The sequence below is a fragment of the Callospermophilus lateralis genome, chromosome 1 (genome assembly GCF_048772815.1).
Source record: "Callospermophilus lateralis isolate mCalLat2 chromosome 1, mCalLat2.hap1, whole genome shotgun sequence".
Taxonomy (NCBI): Eukaryota; Metazoa; Chordata; class Mammalia; order Rodentia; family Sciuridae; genus Callospermophilus; species Callospermophilus lateralis.
This window is the reverse complement of record NC_135305.1, coordinates 81,674,677-81,695,611: the sequence shown is the minus strand read 5'-3', so window position 1 is coordinate 81,695,611 and position 20,935 is coordinate 81,674,677. Positions and strand designations below refer to the sequence as shown.

The 20,935-nt window shown below is 39.7% G+C and overlaps 1 protein-coding gene across 2 annotated transcripts in view; it reads left to right on the top strand.

Moving 5' to 3' along the window:
- Positions 1-3,821: 3,821 nt before the first annotated feature.
- The window catches only part of Gsdme (gasdermin E), a 98,528-nt gene continuing 81,414 nt past the window's right edge, over positions 3,822-20,935 (top strand). For both annotated transcript variants that reach the window (XM_076835409.1, XM_076835400.1), the window contains exons 1-2: positions 3,822-3,890; positions 19,278-19,507. In XM_076835409.1, the coding sequence (XP_076691524.1) occupies positions 19,297-19,507 (211 nt within the window). In that variant the 5' untranslated portion in view covers positions 3,822-3,890; positions 19,278-19,296. The remainder of the gene's footprint in view (positions 3,891-19,277; positions 19,508-20,935) is intronic.

Genomic DNA, 20,935 nt, shown 5'->3' with positions numbered 1-20,935 from the left:
CACAAAGGTGAACATTTTTTTTTTTTGCTTTAATTTAAAGGCAATTTTAACTATAAAGTAATTAATTGAGGAAAGAAAACTTTTATTGAGTTCTACTGTGTGCTCAGTAATTACATAATCTCATGACAATACTCTGAGTAATTTTTAAGTGGGAAGTCATGAAGTTTTCCTAAGGTCATTCAGTTAGTAAGTGCTGGCTGGATTTGACCCAAATCCGACTCATTCAAAGCCTATGATTTATCTGTCCATAGAGGCTATTCATTGGAAAGAGTCCAGGTCTCCAAGAGTAGCTTCCATAGAATTAGGAAGTAGTTATGACAGCCAGGCAGAGCTGGTTTATTTATGTGTTCATTTATGAAATATACCCTGTTGAGTGAATTTTGCCAATTTTTGCTGCCATTTACATATCATTTCCTATGTAAAAACCTGGGGATAGCTGGGTACAGTGGCATATGCCTGTAACCCCAGCAGTTTGGGAGGCTGAGGCAGGAGAATCAAAGCCAGCCACAGCAACTTAGCGAGGTCCTAAGCAACTTAGCAAGACTCTGTCTTAAAATAAAAAAATAAAAAGGTCTGGGGATATGGTTCAGTGTTTAAGTGCCCCTGGGTTTAATTCCCAGTATTAAAAAAAAAAAAAAAAAAAAAAAAAAAGAATCCAGGATTGAGTAAGGAATACCCAACACATCACTGATATGTTTCAGAAATTCTTCCCCAAACTTCTTCAGTACTAGGGATTGAACACAGAGGCACTCTACCACTGACCTATGTCTCTAGCCCTTCTTATTTTTATTTTTTATTTTGACACAGGATCTCACTAAATTGTGGAGATTGGCCTTGAACTTGCATGCTTCCTGCCTCAGCCTCTTGAGTTGTGGGATTATAGGCATGTACCACCATTGCATGTTTCACAAGTTCTGCAACTTGAAACATAGTTTATATTTAATGAATCTTTTGAAAAGCAAATATGACCACCCCCATTTATCTCCTTGGAAATTGTTTCCACTTCCATTTTGCTAAGACAATATACCTATGATGGAGTGAGAAGACTGGGGTTTGATGTTTGGTTTGACTCACTTTTTTCTTTATTCTAGTTGGGCCCAAACCTCCCATCTTATTGGTCCATCTGAAATCTTTAATAATAATAATAATAATAATAATAATGTTAAAAAAAATATGGTTTGCCATATTCCTCCACCTTAGACAGGGAGAGTAGGAGAATAGGGTGGAGGGAGTGTTCCTTAAGCATAATCCGTCTTTCCCTCCCAATGCTCAGGGCAGGTTCAAACACTGCTGAGTGGGGTGTCCTCTACTGTGTTTCCTATTTTTTTGGGGGTAGTTTTTACCTTATGGTGAGTTAAAAACAGGTGGTGCCAAGAGATCTGGGTTAAAGTCATAGCTGTCTCTCCTAGGTAATTTCCAAGTTTGTGCTTCAATTCTCTCAGCTAACTTGAACTTCTAATTGGCTGTGAGGATTAAATGAGTCAATTATTGCATGCAGAGAAAGTGCCACATGCATTTTAGCTGCTAATACTATCTTCCCCAGGTATCTAATTTAAAGGCATTGGATAAGACAAAAAGAGTGAATGAATTTTAAGTCACTAAGTAATCATTGCACCAAAAAGCTCAAGCAGCCCCAATTACAAATGGCAACCTAGCTAGATGGAGAACTAGCTAGGTGGCAACCATGCAGTGGTGGGAACTGCATGAATATGCTGTTCATGAGGATGTTCTTAAGGTTAATGCCCTAGGTCAGGAGGCAATAAGCTCTGAGAACAAGCTAGAGTCATCACTTGTCTTAGTTTATTGTGTGCTGCTAGAACAGAATTCCTGAGACCCAGCAATTTATAAAAAGCTGAGATTTATTTCTTACAGTTCTGGAGGCTGAGAAGTCCAAGGTCAAGTAGTGCTGAGTAGGATCTTCTTGCTGCATCATCATCCCATGTCAGGAAGATTGAAGGTGGGACAAAAGGGAAGTGGGGAGGAAGGCAGGGAGACAGGAGGAGGGAGAAAAGTGAAAACAGAAGACGACAGGGGCAGGAATAGGAGGAGACCACACCTGTAATCTCAGTGATTTGGGAGGCTAAGGCAGGAGGACTGTCTCAGCAATTTAGTGAGACTGGTCTCAAATAAAAAATAAAAAAGGATTGGGGATGTAGCTCAGTGGTAAAGTGCCCTTGGGTTCAAGCCCCAGTACCAACACCACCACCAACAACAAAAACCAAAGAAACAAAAAAACTGATTCCCATGATAACTAATTTACTTTGATAATGACATCAATCCATTCACGAGGGCACAGCCCTCATGATGTAATCACCTCTCAATGTTCCTACCTCTCAACACTGTACACTGAGTATTAAACTTCCAACACGTATACTTTGGGGGACACAATCAAACCTTAGTAACACTACATGATTCTATTAAGACAGAAAACTGATAACATCCATGAAGCCTCTTGACCAGTCTAGGATAGTGCTTCCTCTTTCTTTCAATACCTAATTGCATTAGCAAGAGAGGGAACCCCAAGGGTCCACAATTATTTCTATTTATTCTATTTATTCATTCATCCAACAAGCAGTAATTGTATGCCTACCATTGCATAGATGCATAAGATCCCACAATGTAGCTGGAGAAACAAGAAGATTCAGTCTTTAATTCAACAACTATTTACTAAATATATACCATGCAAATAAAGTTCTAAGTTTAGAACTGGGTATAGTAAACAAAGCAGACAAAAGTCCCTGATGGAGCTGACACTTTAGGGAAGAAGAAGAATAATATATGAAATAAGAATTATAAACCATATATAAATAATATATGAAATAAGAATTATAAATTATAATTCTTATAAATAAGAATTATAACCTCTAGCTGACGGTTATAAGTGCAAAGCAGAAACATAAAGCAGGAGAGGAATTAGAAGTGTTCCTGCTGGTGTGTGTGTGTGTGTGTGTGTGTGTGTGTGTGTAGAGGAGCACTATTCAATGTCCATAGCCAGAGAAGGCTTCACAGGTGGATAACAGCAATGTGGAGAGGGGCACAAGACATAACTCTGCCTCCCACTTTCTCCCTGCTTGAAGGCAGCCACAAAGTCTTTCAAAGTTTTCTGAGTGCAGAAATATTATTTTCTCTTTAATTTGTGCATTTAATTAATGCACAAGAGAACATGATTTATGAACTGCTGACTCAAAGGTTATAATTTTTCAACTCAGTTAAGCAGCAAACAATTATTACAGCTGTGCTCAAATTCCCTCCTTCAGGATTTACTGAGTACCTAGTATGTGAGTGAGGTTTGGTTTTGCCCTCAAGGAACTTGGAGTCTAGTTTACTGCTAACCCAGTCACCTCACAAATCCCGACGCTCCCAGGCACAAACAATAGGGGTTCCCGCGGGCCAGGGTGGCCTGGGGCTTTTCTGGTGGAACTGTGAAGCCACAGTTGTAATTCACATCCTATTGTGGATTGCAACCCCGGGGGTGAGGTCTCTTTGGCAGCAGGCCACCGACCTCCCTTTCTCCCAGTGCCTCGGCCAAAGTCGAGGCCCAGGAGACCCGGCTTCGGGTGTCACGCGAAGGAAGGGAACCAGTTCTGGCTGGGCCTGCTCAGAGTCTCGGGCCGTCCCCGGAGCCCAGAACCGTGGCCGGGCTCGCTCGCCTCTGCGTCGCTGCGGGCCAGGCCGCGCCCCTCTGCCAGTGTCGGGGCACGCTCCTTCCGCTCCTCCCGCGGCTCCCCTGCGGGTCCCGCGACTCCAAGGGGCGGGGACCGAGCAAAGGTCCCCGCGGGCCCTCCCTCTAGGCTCCTAGAACGTCGCTGCTGGCCGGCGCGCGCCGGGCTCCTCGGACTGCGGGCGCGGGCGGGAGCGCGCGGCGGCGGGGGACCGAGCGGTGGCGCGCGGTAAGTGTGCGGCGGGCGCGAGCTGAGGACTCCGTTGCGGCTCCTTTTTTTTTTAATCTACCCGGGTGTCCGCTGCAGACGCGAGCCGAGGCCGCGAGGCGCGATCTCTCCCGGACACCCCTCTTCTCCCTCCCTCCCTCTCTAGATGAACCCCCTGGCTGGCCTGTCGCGCCCCATCCTCCCTATTCCCGGCCCCAGACTCCATCCCTCACATGGCCCTCTCCCCGACTCTCGCACCCACCAGCCCTTTCTCATCCCCTCTTCCTCTTGCCCGCGCCTCTCCCTTCGTGGGTGTTGCTAGGGCAGCTGGCACCTTCTTTTCCCCGCATCCCTTCACCACCCTGACCCTCTTCATTCCTTGTCTTCCGGTTTCTTCCTCCAGTGTTGCCGAGGCTTCCCCAGCATGGGGGCGTGTGTGCATGAGAGATGGGGTGGGGACCAAGGCCAGGAGCAGACAAGGGATTCAGTTTCTCTGGCCCCACCTCTTTGGCCCAGATTCTAATGGGCCAGCGCTTCGGGTAGAGGCCAGATCCCACCCCCTGCCCTCCTTGATGTTCCCAGAAGGACCAGATGACTGAACAGTTGCCTTGGTGCTTCATTTGGCCTTATCTGGACGACTCTGGACCCTTTCTGGGGGGTCGTTTCCCTTCCCGTCTGCACCTAAGAGAGAAAGGCCAGAGTGCACTTCTTACACATTTGCTGTAGGCCGAACCAACACTGGTCCCACCACTGGGTCCAAATGAGACAGTGAGAGGGATGGATGTCTTGAGGTCCATGCCCTCAAGAGGCAGTCAGACAGACCAACAGACTAGAAGCTGAGTTAGAGTGGAATGAAAAAAGTGCTGTGAGGTGTGAGATGCAGCCGAGTAAATGTAGAATAAAATTAATAATCTTCAAAATCCACTACCAACAATCTGTCAGAAAGGAAATCTGTCACGAGCCCGGTGTGTGTCACAAACTGGTAATCCCAGCTACTTGGGAGGCTGAGGCAGGAGGACCACAAGTTGGAGTTCAACCTGGACAACTAGGTGAAAACCTGTCTCAAAAAATGAAAAGAGCTGGGGATGTAAGTTAGTGGTAGAGCACACCTGGGTTCAGTCTCCTGTACTGCAATAATAGTGTGCATACATTCATACATACATAAAAGGAAAGAAGTTGAGTCCAGACTACTAGATAGATAAGAAATCTCTTTGGGTCCCTAAAGATGCCTTTCTTTCTTTCTTTCTTTTCCTTATTCCCCCCTCCCTCCCTCCCTTCCTTCCTTCCTTCCTTTCTTCCTTCCTTCCTTCCACAGGGTCTTGCTAAATTGCCCAGGCTGGCCTTGAACTTGCCTCCAGAGTAAATGGGATTACAGGCATGAATCACCACTAACAGTGACAAGCTTTACATTTTCACAACTGCATTTTTTTTTTTTTTGGCACCAGAGATTGAACTCAGGGGCACTTAAACACTGAGCCACATTCCAGTCCTTTTTTAAATTTTTTTTTATTTTGAAACAGGGTCTTGCTAAATTGCTTAGGGCCTCACCAAATTTCTGAGGCTGGCCTTGAACCTGCAATCCTCCCTAGTCATGAGCCACTGGGATTACAGGTGTGTGTGCCACCATGCCTGACTCTTTTCATTCTTTTTGAACTCTCCAGGTGCTCAGAGGATTTCCTCTTGCTGTCTCTTTTTATTTTTATTTGTTTATTTGGTACCACGAATTGAACTCAGGGGCACTTAACCACTGAGCCACATCCCTAGCCCTTTTTTATTTTTTATTTGGAGACAGGGTTGCTTAGGGCCTGGCTAAGTTGCTGAGGCTGGCTTTGAATTTGTGATCCTCCTGCCTCAGCCTCCAGAGCTGCTGGGATTACAGGTGTCCCCACCGCACCCTGCTCTGTTTTTAAAAAATTATTTAGTTAATTTTTTTGTGGTGCTGGGAATGGAACCAAGGATCTCTTGCATGCTAGGCAAGCATTCTACCACCTAGCAACACCCCCAGCCCTCCTCTCTATTCCTAATCAGGCCTCATCCTCTGTTATCCATTCCACTTCCCAAAAACCTTTGCTGCCTCATCCCTTCTCCTTGTTTAACATTATGCCTGTCTTGCAACCAGTATGTCTTCGTTTCACATACTGATTATTATTTTCAGAAGAGATGATAGAGTATCTTTAATTTGTCTTTTCATTTAAAAAATGCACTCAGGTACTGGACTGTAGACATCAGAAGTTATAACAATTTAACACCTCTGTTTTAATTTAGCAGATTCAATTTCACTTTGTTATTTAGAAAACTAAAAATAATTCAAAATGTGTTGAAGTTGTTAACAATGAGACAAGCACACAAGTTCAGCCATGTCTCATTTCCCCAGACAGTGGGGAAATAGTGTGAGTTCCTCTGCAGTGATTTTTGGTTCCACCACAACTGAAGTTTACTCTTTCAAACTCATTTTCTGAATTTCCAAAGTGAGTCATATGTAGTCCAAATTTTAAAAGAAAGAATTGAACAGAGGACAGCAGAGCAAGGCAGTCCAGGGCACTGGTTCTGGACTTCCACGGACCTGGGTGGGATTGTGGCCCAGCACTCATTCTCTAGGATACATCCAAGGCCCTCCAGCTGAAGACCGGGAGATGGACATGTTGGGTTTGTTGTACCTTGCAGCAAGGAAGACCCTGGGTATGTAGCAGGTGATTTTGGAGGAAGGGTTAAGGAAATGGGGCTTTGCTCTGGGTCAGATGCTGTCAGGATGTATAGGAAATTCTATGATTATTATCTTCCTAAATCTTGTCTAGAAGGAGAGAAGCTCATAAAGAGGAACTGCTATGGTTGGTCAAGAAGCAGCAGTTGCTCATTAACCAGGACTGAGTGGGAGGTGGTATTTGGTCACTTTTGTGGTTTGGACAGTATTCGTGTTTGGTCTGTGGCCAGATGTGATTACGGGGTGGTCTTGTTTTTGTCTTGATTCATGATCACAGAGAGGCTTTGCCTAATGTTGATGCCCTGAGACTTCGCTCATGTTCAGCAGGAGAATGCCAAGCCAGCTCCTTGCCATACCAGTGCCTGGCTGAAAGCCCCACACCAGCTCCCTGATGTCAGCGATGCTTCTCTACTTCTCATGATGTTGGGAAGTTATATAATGTCTTTGAACTTGAGTTTTCACATCTGTAAAAAGGGAACTGTTCCTACCTCCTAGGCTTTGTTAAGTAAGGAAAGTGAGGAAACATGGAAGTGAGGAAACATGTACAAAGCATTAAGCCAAATGCCTAGCACAAAGGAGGAACTCAATAAATGCTTGCCCGGCTTTATCTAGTGTATTTGATGTTGAGGTTTCTCCCCTGGAACTAGTCTAGCAGAGGCCAAGAGCAGCTCTGCGGAAGAATCCTGCAGGGGATGTGAGAAAGAGTCAGGTCTCTTGCAATTTATAGGTTATGTCTATGACTCCATCCGTCTTGACTGGTTGTAGTGTCTTCTCCTGCAGTCATGACTTTAGAGGCTACTTTAAGATGCCTTGTTCGCACAAGCCAGTGGCCCCAGTTGGCTGTGCATTTTGCTTGCTGTGATCTTACTTACTTGGTCTCTTCTCTCCAGGTCTCTTGTCCAGGAGTCTGACTCTATGATGTCCTTACCACATTTACTTTGGCTCTCTGGGTTATAATCTGCTTTGAGCTGTGAAACCAGAGACGTAGAGAATAGACTTTGCTAACATCTTAAGGATCCAGGTGAGCTCAGGTTCTATGTAACACTTTTTTTTTTTTTTTTAGGCATAAACTACGTGAGCTCCATCTTCCCTGAGGCCATTTCCATCTACTTCCAAATTGCAACATTGGAAATTTCAATCCAAATCTGACTTCCGGTTAGTTGAGCTTTCAACCACTGAGCCACATCCCCAGTCCTCTTTTATATTTTATTTAAAGACAGAGTCTCTGATTTGCTTAGGGCCTTGCTAAGTTGGTGAGGCTGGCTTTGAACTTGTGGTCCTCCTGCTTCAGCCTTCCAAGCCGCTGTGATTATATAGATGTGCACCATCATGCTCGGTTGGCAACGTGGGTTCTAGATCCTTCACTCATTTGAACCTGAGCATGTATTTTATCTTCCTTGGCTAGACCACTTGCTCAAAATATTTGAGAATGACAGTGGCACTGTATTGCCTCCTAGTGCTACATGTCAGACTGTTAATTTCTAGCCTATATATATTTTTTTAATTTTTAAATTTTATTTTTTCTTATTAGTTATATATGACAGCAGAATACAATTCAATTCACATTACACAAATAGAGAATTTTTTATTGTCTCTGGTTGTACACAAAGTGGAGTCACACCATTCGTGTTCTCATATATGTACTTAGGATAATGATGTCCAACTCATTCCACTGTCTTTCCTACCCCCATGCCCCCTCTCTTCCCCTCCCTTTCCTTTTCCCTATCTAAAGTTCATCTATTCCTCCCATGCTGCCCGCTCCATCCCCATTATGAATCAGCATCCTTGTATCAGAGAAAACTTTCGGCATTTGGTTTTTGGGGATTGGCTTATTCCACTTAGCATTATCTTCTCCAATGCCATTCATTTACCTGCAAATGCCATAATATTATTCTCTTTTAATGCTGAGTAATATTCCATTGTGTATGTATATCACATTTTCTTTATCTATTCATCTACTGAAGGGTATCTAGGTTGAATCCACAATTTAGCTATTGTGAATTATGCTGCTATAAACATTGATGTGGCTGTGTCCCTGTAGTATGCTGATTTTAAGTCCTTTGGGTATAATTGAGGAGCGAGATAGCTGGGTCAAATGGTGGTTCCATTCCCAGTTTTCCAAGGAATCTCCATACTGCTTTCCATGTCGGATGCACCAATTTGCAGTCCCATCAGCAGTATATGAGTGTATCTTTTCCCTCACATCCTCACCAACACTTCTTGTTGTTTGTATTCTTAATAGCTGCCATTCTGACTGGAGTGAGATGAAGTCTTAGAGTAGTTTTGATTTGCATTTCTCTAATTGCTAGAAATGTTGAACATTTTTCATATATTTGTTGATTGATTGTATATCATCTTCAAAGAAGTGTCTGTTCAGGTCCTTGGCCCATTTATTGATTGGATCATTTGTTTTTTTGGTATTAAGATTTTTGAGTTCTTTACATATCCTAGAGATTAGTGCTCTATCCGATGTGCACATGGTAAAAATTTGCTCTCAAGATGTAGGCTCACTATTCAGCTCACTGACTGTTTCTTTTGCTGAGAAGAAGCTTTTTAGTTTGAATCCATCCCATTTATTGATTCTTGATTTTAATTCTTGCACTTTAGGAGTCTTATTAAGGAAGTGGGGGACTAATCCCACATGATGGAGATTTGGGCCTACTTTTTCTTCTATTAGGTGCAAGGTCTCAGGTTTAATTCCTAGGTCCTTGATCCACTTTGAGTTGAGTTTTGAGCATGGTGAAGGATAGGTGTTTAATTTCATTTTGTTGCATATGGATTTCCAGTTTTCGCAGCACCATTTGTTTTCTCCAATATATGTTTTTGGTGCCTTTGTCTAATATGAGATAACTGCAATTTTGTGTGTTTGTCTTTGTGTCCTGTATTCTGTAACATTGGTCTACAAGTCTATTTTGGTGTCAATACCATGTTTTTGTTACTCTAGCTCTGAGCATGGTTTAAGGTCTGGTATAGTGATGCTGCCTGCTTCACTCTTCTTGCTAAGGATTTCTTTAGCTATTCTGGGTCTCTTATTTTTCCAGATGAATTTCACGAATGCTTCTTCTAATTCTTTGAGGAATGTCATTGGGATTTTGATTGGAATTGCATTAAATCTGTATACTGCTTTTGATGGTATGGTTATTTTGACAATATTGATAATCTGCCTGTCTAAAAACAAGGGAGATCTTTCCATCTTCTAAGGTCTTCTTTAATTTCTTTCTTTGGTGTTCTGTAGTGTTCTTTGTAGAGGTCTTTCACCTCTTTTGTTAGGTTGATTCTCAAGTATTTTATTTTTCTTGAGGCTATTGTAAATGGGGTAGTTTTCCTTTTTTCTCTTTCAGAGGATTTGTCACTTATATACAGAAATGCCTTTGATTTATGGGTGTTGATTTTATATCCTGCTACTTTGCTGAATTCATTTACTAGTTCTAGAAATTTTCTGGTGGAATTTTTTGGGCCTTCTATGTATAGAATCATATCATTGGCAAATAGTACTAATAAGTTCTTCTTTTCCTATTCATATCCCTTTAATTTCTTTCATCTGTGTAATTGCTCTGGCTAGTGTTTCAAGAACTATGTTAAATAGAAGTGGTGAAAGAGGGCATCCCTATCTTGTTCCAGTTTTTAGAGGGAATGCTTTCAATTTTCTCTATTTTGAATGGTTTTGGCCTGGGACTTAGCATAGACAGCTTTTACAATGTTGAGATATCCCTAGTATCCAGTTATACCTGTTATTCCTAGTTTTTCCAGTGTTTTGAACATGAAGGGGTGCTGTATATTATTGAATGCTTTTTCTGCATCTTTTGAGATGATCATATGAGTCTTTTAAGTCTATTGATGTGATGAATTGCATTTATTGATTTCCATATGTTGAACCAATTTTCATCCCTGGGATGAACCCCACTTGATCATGGTGCACTATCTTTTTGATATGTTTTGTATGCCAGAATTTTATTGAGAATTTTTGCATCTATGTTCATTAGAGATATTGGTCTGAAGTTTTCTTTCTTTGATGTGTCTTTGCCTGGTTTTGGAATCAGGGTGATATAGGCCTCATAGAATGAGTTTGAAAGTGTTCCCTCTTTTTTTTGAAATAATTTGAGGAGTACTGGTATTAGTTCTTGTTTAAAGGTCTTGTAGAACTCAGCTGTGTATTCATCTGGTTCTGGGCTTTTCTTGATTGGTAGGCTTCTGATGGTGTCTTCTATTTCATTGCTTGAAATTGTTCTGTTTAATTTATGTATAACATCTTGGGTCAGTTTGAGTAAATCATGTGACTCTAGAAATTTATCAGTGCCTTCGGTATTTTCTATTTTATTGGAATACAAGTTTTCAAAATAATTTCTGATTATCTTTTATATTTCTGTAGTGTCTGTCATGATATTTCCTTTTTCATTATGGATGTTAGTAATTTGAGTTTTCTCTCTCCGTCTCTTCATTAGCATGGCTAAAGGTTTATCAATTTCATTTATTTTTTCAAAGAACCAACTCTTTGTTTTGTCAATTTTTTCTTTTGTTTCAATTTAATTGATTACAGCTCTGATTTTAATTATTTCCTGTCTTCTGCTTTTGGTGTTGATTTGTTCTTCTTTTTCCAGGGCTTTTAGATGTAATGTTAGGTCATTTATTTGTTGACTTTTTTCTTCTTTTAAGGAATGAACTTTCCTCTTAATACTGCCTTCATAGTGTCCTGGAGATTTTGGTATGTTGCATCAGTGTTCTCATTTACCCCTAAGAATTTTTAAATTTCTTCTTTGATGTCTTTTGCAACCCATTGTTCATTCAATAACATATTATTTAGTCTCCAGGTATTGGAGTAGCTTTTTTTAAAAAAAATTTATCATTGATTTCTAATTTCATTCCATTATGATCTGATATAATGCAGGGTAGTATGTCTACTTTTTTGTGTTTACCAAGAGTTGCTTTGTGGCGTAATATATGGCCTATTTTAGAGTGCTGCTGAGAAGAACGTGTATTCACTTGTTGATGGTAGAAATATTCTATATATGTCAGTTAAGTCTAAGTTATTGATTGTTTTATTGAGTTCTATAGTTTGTTTGCTCAGCTTTTGTTTGGAAGATCTATCTAGTGGTGAAAGAGTTATGTTAAAGTCACCCAGAATTATTGTGTTGTGGTCTATTTGACTCTGGAAATTGACAAAAGTTTGTTTGATGAAAGTATATGCTCCATCATTTGGGGGCATATATATTTATAATTGTTATGTCTTATTGACATATGTTTCCCTTGATCAGTATGAAATGTGCTTCTTTATCCCTTTTGATTAACTTTGGCTTAAAACATTACTTTATTTGATATGAGTATAGAAACCCCTGCTTGATTCCACAGTCCATGTGAGTGGTTTGATTTTTCCCAACCTCTCACCTTTAGTCTGTGGATGTCTTTTCCTATGAGATGAGTCTTTTAGAGGCAGCATATTGTTGGGTCTTTTTTTTTTTTTTTTCTTTTTTAATCTGCCAGTCTATGTCTTTTGATTAGTGAGTTAAGGCCTTTAATAATCAGGGTTATTATTGAAACATGATTTGTATTTCCAGCTATTATTGTTTATTTTTGATATTTTATTGACTTGGTTTATCCTTTGATTAGTTTTTCCTTTAGTGTAATACCTCCCTCTGCTGATTTTCATTGTTGTTTTTTTTTTTTTTCGTTTCCCCCTTGTGGAATATTTTGCTGAGGAAATTATGTAGTGCAGGCTTTCTAGCTGTAAATTCTTTTAACTTTTTTTTTTTTTTTTAATCATGGAAGGTTTTTATTTCATCATCAAATCTAAAGCTTGATTTTGCTGGATATAAGATTCTTGGTTGACATCCATTTTCTTTTTTTTTTTTTTTTTAATATTTATTTTTAGTCTCGGCGGACACAACATCTTTGTTGGTATGTGGTGCTGAGGATCGAACCCGGGCCGCACGCATGCCAGGCGAGCATGCTACCTCTTGAGCCACATCCCCAGCCCACACATCCATTTTCTTTTAGAGCTTGGTATATGTTGTTCCAGGATCTTCTCGCTTTTATGTTCTGGGTTGAAAAATCTGCAGGTATCCTAATTGGTTTCCCCCTATATGTAATCTGATTCCTTTCTCTCATGTCTTTTAAGATTCTCTCCTTAGGCATTTTCATTATAATGTGCCTTGGTGTGGATCTGTTGTGATTTTGTTCATTTGACATCCTGTAAGCCTCTTGTATTTGGTTTTCCAATTCATTATTCATGTTTGGAAAAATTTATGATATTATTTCATTGAATAGATTGTTCATTCCTTTGGTTTGGAACTCTATGCCTTCCTTTATCCCAATAACTCTTAAATTTGGTCTTTTTATGCTGTCCCATATTTCTTGAACACTCTGCTCATGGTTTCTTACTATCTTCATTGTGTGGTCTATATTTGTTTCAAGGTTACATATTTTGTCTTCATTGTCTGAAGTCCTGTCTTCCCTGTGGTCTAATCTTTTGCTATGCTTTCAATTGAACTTTTAATTTGGTTTATTGTTTCTTTCATGTCACGGATTTCAGTATTTTTTTTTTTAAGAACCTCTATCTCCCTATTGAAGTAATCTTTTGCTTCCTGTATTTGCTTATGTAGTTTTTTATCAGAATGATCTTTTGCTGCCTGTATTTGTTCTCTGATATCATCCTTTAATTCACAGAACTTTTTAATTATGTATTTCCTGAAATCCTTCTCTGTCATTTCTTCTGTTGTGCTGCCCATGGATTCTAATAATTTAGTATTTTGATTCATTTGGGGCACCCCCCCCCCCCCCCTTTTTTTTTCCATGCTGTTTGTGTGTCTTTTCTTCTATCACTGAGTATCTGGAGTGTTACTGTTTTTTTTTTTTTTTTTTTTTTTTTTTTTTTACATTTCAGGGTTATAGTGCCTTTGCAGGGCTCCAATAACTCTCCTACCCAGCTGGTGTTCCAAGCTGGGAGTTGCCAGAACTAAAGATGGTGGTGATGGTGTCCCAAGATGGAGGCGGCTACTTTCACAGATGTAGTGTCAGGTTGGGTGGGGTGGGCCGGATAGTGGTGTTGGGCAACGTGTTCAAAGATGCAGCTCGGACGGACACAGTGCAGGTTCTGCAGGCGTTGGCTGGGCTGACCTGGGCCTGCCTTTCTAGCCTATATTTTGGATAATCTCTCTATTTTATTAAAAGTTTCTAGAAACAGAAAATGGGTTAAAGACATCAACAGTTTTAAAAAAGAAATATAAAAAAAGGCTTTAAACAAACTAAGGATGCTTGATTTCATTTGTATGAAAATAACAACCTAAATCTATATTGAGATTCCATTTCTCACCAATTAGATTGGCAAAGATACAAACGTTTGATAACACACTATTGCTGACACTGATATTTTCACACATTATTGAAGAGATTGCGGAATGGGACAACCCATGAAATTACAGATGCACTTACCCATTGATCTAGCAATCCCTCTTCTAGGAATTCACCCTTCAGATACACTTGCTCATGCATGAAAAATATGTACATATAGGAGTACTTAGTGGTATTTTTAAAATAGCAAAATTTTAGAAATAATTCAAGTGATGAGCATTATAGGACAAATAAACAATGAAAAAAAATTCACGGGAGGGAGTACTAGGCATTTGTAAAGAGGTACTAATGTGGAATGATCTCTAGGAAGTTTTTTTTCATGGCAAAAAGCAAGGGACAGAACACGGTGTAGATTGCTTTTAACATGTATTTGTATAAGGAAATACAAAGGTAATATAACTGAACAGAAGAGAAGTAAAATGGTAGAAAAGACAAGGACATGGGCAGGAATGAGATTTCTCACTGTATAGCTTTTTTCATATAGTTAACTTTCTAGAATTTTTTTTTTTTTTTTTTTTTTTTTTTTTTGATATTGGGGATTGAACCCAGGGCACTACACCACTGAACTACATCCTCAGCTCTCTGTTTTTATTTTTGAGACAACGTCTTGCTATGTTGCCCAGGCTGGCCTCAGACTTCCCTGTCCACCTGCCTGAGGCTCCTAAGTCTCTGGGGTTTCAGGTGTCACCACGCCTGGCCATGGTTCACAGTTTGCACCATGGAAGTGTAGCACTGTACAAGCTTAGTGACAAAAGAGAAACCTCCAACATCAACTTCACTAGGAGATTATTTTCTAAGAATCACATGATTGAATAAACCTGATTCTAATGAAAACCTACTGAGCAATAGCCAATTTCACTAATTCTCCCTAAAGCAGCGTACCCTGACAAGCAGGCAAATTGGCTGTGTTTGATGTTAGATAAAGAAAAAAAAATCATTAAAGATTAATTTAGGAGTTCCCTTGTTTTCACCCTCTAATCCCTCTAGGGGGGATTGGTATCATTACCAAGGCTTTGCCATCCACAACAGATGGATTGTTATTTTGTTTTTTTAACAGCTAGCCTAATTTTGCTTCTACAGAAACTTGTTCAATCTGAAGGCAAGTTTCAGCTTAAGACTCCTTTCAGTCCCAGAAAAGAATATAGAAACCATAAAAATAGAGATCCTGACACCAATGGTAAACTGAGGCAGACCACGCTGGGCCTCTTCTCTTGGACTAGCAGGATAAATTCATACAGGTCATTGGGGAGACCCTGTTTCATTAAAAGTTCTCTCCTTGTGTTTGGAAAAATAAACTCCGCACCTTCCCAAGGACGATGGGAGAAGTTACTGACCTCTTGTTCCCATCAGTCTGCTTCCTGTCTAATCCCTGTCTGGTAACTGGCTTCTTATTTTCCACCCCACACTTGAGCTCCTTGGAGGACATCCTCAGGGTCTCCTTTACATCACCATCACCCTTCATCCAACCAGACTGTCCTTTGGCCACTGGTAGAGTTCAGAGCATTATTGTTTTCTTTTTTGTTTCACATCTGTTTCCCTCCTGTGCATTTTTTAAAATTTAATTTAATTTTTTTTGGTTTTCATTCATTATACATGACAGTAGAATGCATTTATGCACTTTGATATATCATACATAGATAGGATATAATTTCTCATTTTTCTGAGTGTACATGTTGCAGAATCATATTGGTCATGCAGTCACATATATACACACAGTAATAATGTCTGTTTCATTCTACTATCTTTCCTATCCCCACAAAATCGCTCCTTCCCTCCCATCACTTCCCTCTACCTAATCTAAGGTAACGCTATTCTTCCCTAGTGCCCTCCCCCATCGCCTTATTGTGAATTAGCATCCGTATATTAGAACATTTGGCCTTTGGTTTTGTGGGATTGGCTTATTTCGCTTAGCATGATATTCTCCAACTCCAACCATTTACTGGCAAATTCCATAATTTTATTCTTCTTTAAAGCTGAGTAATATTCCGAGTATATATACCATTTTCTTTATCCACTTATCTATTGAGGGACACTTAGGTTGGTTCCAGAGTCTAGCTATTGTGAATTGAGTTCTATAAACATTGATGTGGCTCACTAAAATTCTGGCAAATTGCATACAAAAACATATCAAAAAGATAGTGTACCACAATCAAGTGGGATTCTTCCCAGGGATGCAGGGTTGATTAAACATATGGAAATCAATAAACTTAATACATTACATTAATAGACTTAAAAACAAGAATCATATGATCATCTCAATAGATGCAGAAAAAGCATTTTACAAAACATAGCACACCTTCATGTTCAAAACACTAGAAAAACTAGGGATAGTAGGAACATACATCAACATTGTAAAAGCTATATATGCTAAACCCAAGGCCAGCTTAATTATAAATGGAGAAAAGTTGAAAGCATTCCCTCCAAAAACTGGTATAAGACAAGGATGTCCTCTTTCACCACTTCTATTCAACATCGTCCTTGAAACTCTAGCCAGAGCAATTAGAAGAAAGAAATTAAAGGGATACATATGGGTAAAGAAGAACTCAAACTATCACTATTTGCTGTGTGTTTCTTATTTTGCTTTCAGGAGATCTTTCTAGGTGACCATTCTGATCACATGGCTCTGTAGTCATACCCTCCAGTGGCTCCTGCTGCCCTGGCTCCCCTTTGGGAGGGGCATGGGCTTTCAGGCCCTGGTCGAGGGGCCTCCTTGGCCTTACCTCTGGCTCTTCCCCACTCTGCAGCCCTGCACTGCAACGCAGGAGTCAACCCCAGAGCTTGAGAAGCCATCCCAGGCCTGCCGAGGAAAGGGTCTGAGCATGGCAACATGACCCATTGTCCTCTGGGCTGTCACCAGTTTGCCGATGGCCCATCTTCCTGTACTCTCTTCCCCAGCTCCCCGCCCCCACCTGCAACTTTCTGCAGCTCTAACTGTGCTCCTCTGCAACAGTAGCATCATGGTATCCTTCCCTTGACGATCTTCTTCTTGGCCTACAAAAGTTGATTCGTGGGTGCATCAACTTCAAGACAACTGCGGTGACAGGGAACCTCTCTTCAGTTGGCTTTACGTGCCTTTTTCTTGTTTCATTCCATGTAGCTATTTGTGCCCATAACTAACATAAAACCTAGCTATTTCTCCTCTGGCCACCAAACTAGTAGCTCATTAAGGAGAAATTATTATTATTATTTTTAAAATCTCTCTATCCTAAATGCTTAAACACAGTTCCTGAGTTTAGTGTGTACTCAAAAATACCAATGAAGGATTCAATAAATTATTATGGTAAATGAATAAATGAGTCTTCCATTGAGTGCAAGATACTTGTATACTTTATGAGAGATGAAATTGAGATGGGAGCCAGAGTATACTTAGTGGTTCATCTTTGTTGTTCATTGTTTCAGAAAGGAACTTTCTTAGCCAGGTGCAGTGATGCATGCCTGTAACCCTAGTGACTCTGGAGTCTAAGGCAAGAGGATCACAAGTTTGAGGCCAGTGTGGGCAACTGTGTAAAAGCCTGTCTCAAAATAAAAAATAAAAAGGGCTGGAGATGTACGTAGCTCAGTGGGAGAGTGCCCCTGGGTTTACCCCTACAAAAAATAAATCTTCCTTGCATATTTTAGAATTTCTTCCTTAAATGTTCATTTTTTTGACTGTTAATATGTAAGAATAGGCTCAGGTAGCAACTGCTTCATAATAATCCAGGTAAAAGTACTTTAAAGAAGAACTGATGCCCTAGAGGAGATTCATGTTGAACAAAGCAAAATGGTTAAGATCCTGCTCTTAAATTCCATGAAACCGTCTGACCAGGTGACCAGGCCAAGCAGCAGGGTGCAAACCCTATGAAACATAGCTTTCTCTATTAGAAATTTCAACTTAACCATGGATAGGTTTTTTTTTTTAATATTGTTTCAATTTGTGGTTTTAAATGTAATTTTTAAATTATATACAAGTAAGTGTACGCGTGTGTGTGTGTGTGTGTGTGTGTGTGTGTGTGATTTGTGTAGTTTGTGAATGGTGAATTGTTTATCTTCCCTGTTTTTACTGGGATATTTTAAAGCCTGATCTGTAAAATGTTTTTTTTTATAAGCACTTTTATACTTTGTTATAAATAATACTAGCACTTTCTCAGTTTGCCCTCTTTCTTCTTTTTAAATATTTTTTAGTTGTAGATGGACACGATATTTTATTATTTACTTTTATGCGATGCTGAGGACCAAACCCAGTGCCTCCCTCGTCAGAGGCAAACAAAGCTCTACCACTGAGCTACAACCCTAGCCCCTGCGCCTTATCTTTGTAAAGGCCCTTCTTATCCTACAATTGTACAAACATTTCTCTGCATATTTTTTTCATACTACTTTTATGGTTTTATTTTTCCTCAAAGGAACTGCTAATCCATTGAGAATTTCCTCATGTGGTAGAAGAGAGGAATCAGATTTTTTTTTTTTCCAGAAGGTCAGCCCATTTTTCCAACACAGTTTGTTGATAGTATTGTACCTGTTCCACTAAATGTAGTGCTTTTCTTTTCTATCTTCCAGTGTAGAGGACACTTTTGACCTTACAGAGAACACAATCATCCCTAAGGGATTGGTTGCCTCACCCCCTACCCATCACAGATGACAAAAATCTTCAAATGCTCAAGTGGTGATTTTTTTTTTTTTTTTTTTTTTTTTGTACTGAGGATTGAAACCTAGGATGGTTAACCACCGAGCCACGTCCCCACCTATTTTTATTTTTTATTTTTAGACAGGGTCTCTCTAAATTGCCCAGCCTTGCCTTGAACTTATATGATCTTCCTATCTCAGCCTCCCAAGTTAACTGGAATTAAAGGCATGTACCATCACACTCAGCTGTCTTCCAGATTCTTGTAGGATTGTATTTCTTCACCCTCCTGGTTGGATGAAACTGTGTAACTAGCTCTGATAAGTTATAAGTGAACATGCCATGTGTCCTGTTGGGCCAGAGCATTTAATTACAGGTGTGAGAACTTCCAGAATTCTTTCTGTTAAATAATGACTGATGATGTTTAGGGCAGTGGCTTTTCCTTTGGTCTGGATCTCAATGACTGTAATAAATAGAGCTCTCAGCCCATCCTGGATTGTGAGCAACAAATAAATCTATTATTATAATCCACTAAGACGTGAGTATTGTTTGTTCCAGAAGCATAACCTAGCCTATCCTGATTGATTCACATATTGTCTTTCAATATCTCAATTCTTTGTCATCAACTGAACTCAAATTAGAGGGCTTCATTGGGAGAAAATATTATTTCATATGAATGATTGAGATTAGGGAGAAATATAATTTTAGGAAAAAAAGACACAAAATAATAACTTCATTTGATTCTAGGATAATCTTATTTTTTCAGGTAATCTGGAACCTTCAAAATGTTTGCCAAAGCAACAAGGAATTTTCTTAAAGAAGTTGATGCTGACGGTAACCTGATTTCTGTATCAAACTTAAATGACTCTGACAAGTTACAACTTCTAAGTCTGGTGACCAAAAAGAAGAGATACTGGTGCTGGCAGAGACCTAAGTACCAGTTTTTATCTGTCACTCTTGGAGATGTACTCACAGAAGATCAATTTCTGAGTCCAGGTATGTTTCTTTGTGTATTCTATAATTATTCCCAGACATAAGATGGATCTTCTTTGAGACATGTGTTCCCTGGAATTGAGGTAATACCTTCTAACTAATTCTCATTTTTCTTTGCCTACTGTCTTAAAAACATATCCTTACTTAAAATGAATGAAATTCTGCATGCACAACATGACAGCTTAATCTTTTAAAAATATTGTTTCAATTTTGGTATAAAAGTCAGTCATGTCCATCATAAATGTTGTAGGCACTCAGCATGAGTGGAATGTGTCCCTACTCAAAAATTTTGTTTGGCGTTGATATTGGTGATGCCACATACCTATCCAAGGGGGTGTAAAGGGTTAGTACCTTCTAGGGAGCATAAGACAGATTGTCAGACTGGGCCAAAAATGGAATCAGAGAAGGGGTAAGGAGACAGGCTCAGTTTTTATTGTGATTACTGGACGGAGATGGGGTACTGATTGGAGCTTGTGTGGTGTAGTTTTCTGTAGCATCAATGAAGGGAGCAACTGGACTTTCTTACTAGTTTGTCTGGATGTGCAACAGAAAAAGAAGAGAGAGAGTAGGGGGGGCGGGGCTTGATGGCTGTCAATAGACAGATTGCACAAAAAATTGGACACAATCTTATAGTACAGTCAAGGGCAGCATTTCAGTCAGTGACAGACTGAATACAAGATGGTGGTCCCTTATGATCAGATTGCTTAGTGACATCTTAGCTGCCTCAGTTTGTATAAGTGCACTCTATGCTGTTTTTATGATGATGAAATTGCCTAATGATGCATTCCCCATAAATTGTCCCCATCGGAAAGTGACGTATGATGACTGTGTTACAAGATATAGACAGGTAAAGAAGGAAAAAGAGCAACAAAATTCCATCATTGCTGGTTAATCTCCATTAACACAGAAGTCTAGACTTTTCTTCTCTGCATCTAATTTTTTAACATTTATTTTATTTTTTTTTAGAGATGGGGGTCTTGCTATGTTTCCCAGACTGGCCTTGAGCTGGGATCAAGCAATCCTCTTACTTCAGCCTCCTCCATAGCTGGGAGAACAGGAGTGTACCACTGTTCCCGGCCTTGTCATCTAACTTTTTAAAAACAGAATTAGAATCATACTAATTTTTATATACTCCTTTTTATTTTTTTAATTTAACTTTATGTAAGTTTTCTCCATAGTTTTAAGTATTTTAATGATGTTTTCAGCATACACATTATTCCTTTGTGTGTATATACCCTAATTTGAGAAACTATTCCAATTTAGTGCTTAATAAAGAAGATTGCAGTGAACATTTTATTTATGTTTTTGGGGGTATTTTTAAGCAATCACTTTAGCATGGATTCTTAGAATACTGGATCAGTTTTGTTTTGTTTTATTTTGTACTAAGAAAGGATTCACCTTGAACTTGCAATCCTCCTTCCTCAGCCTCCA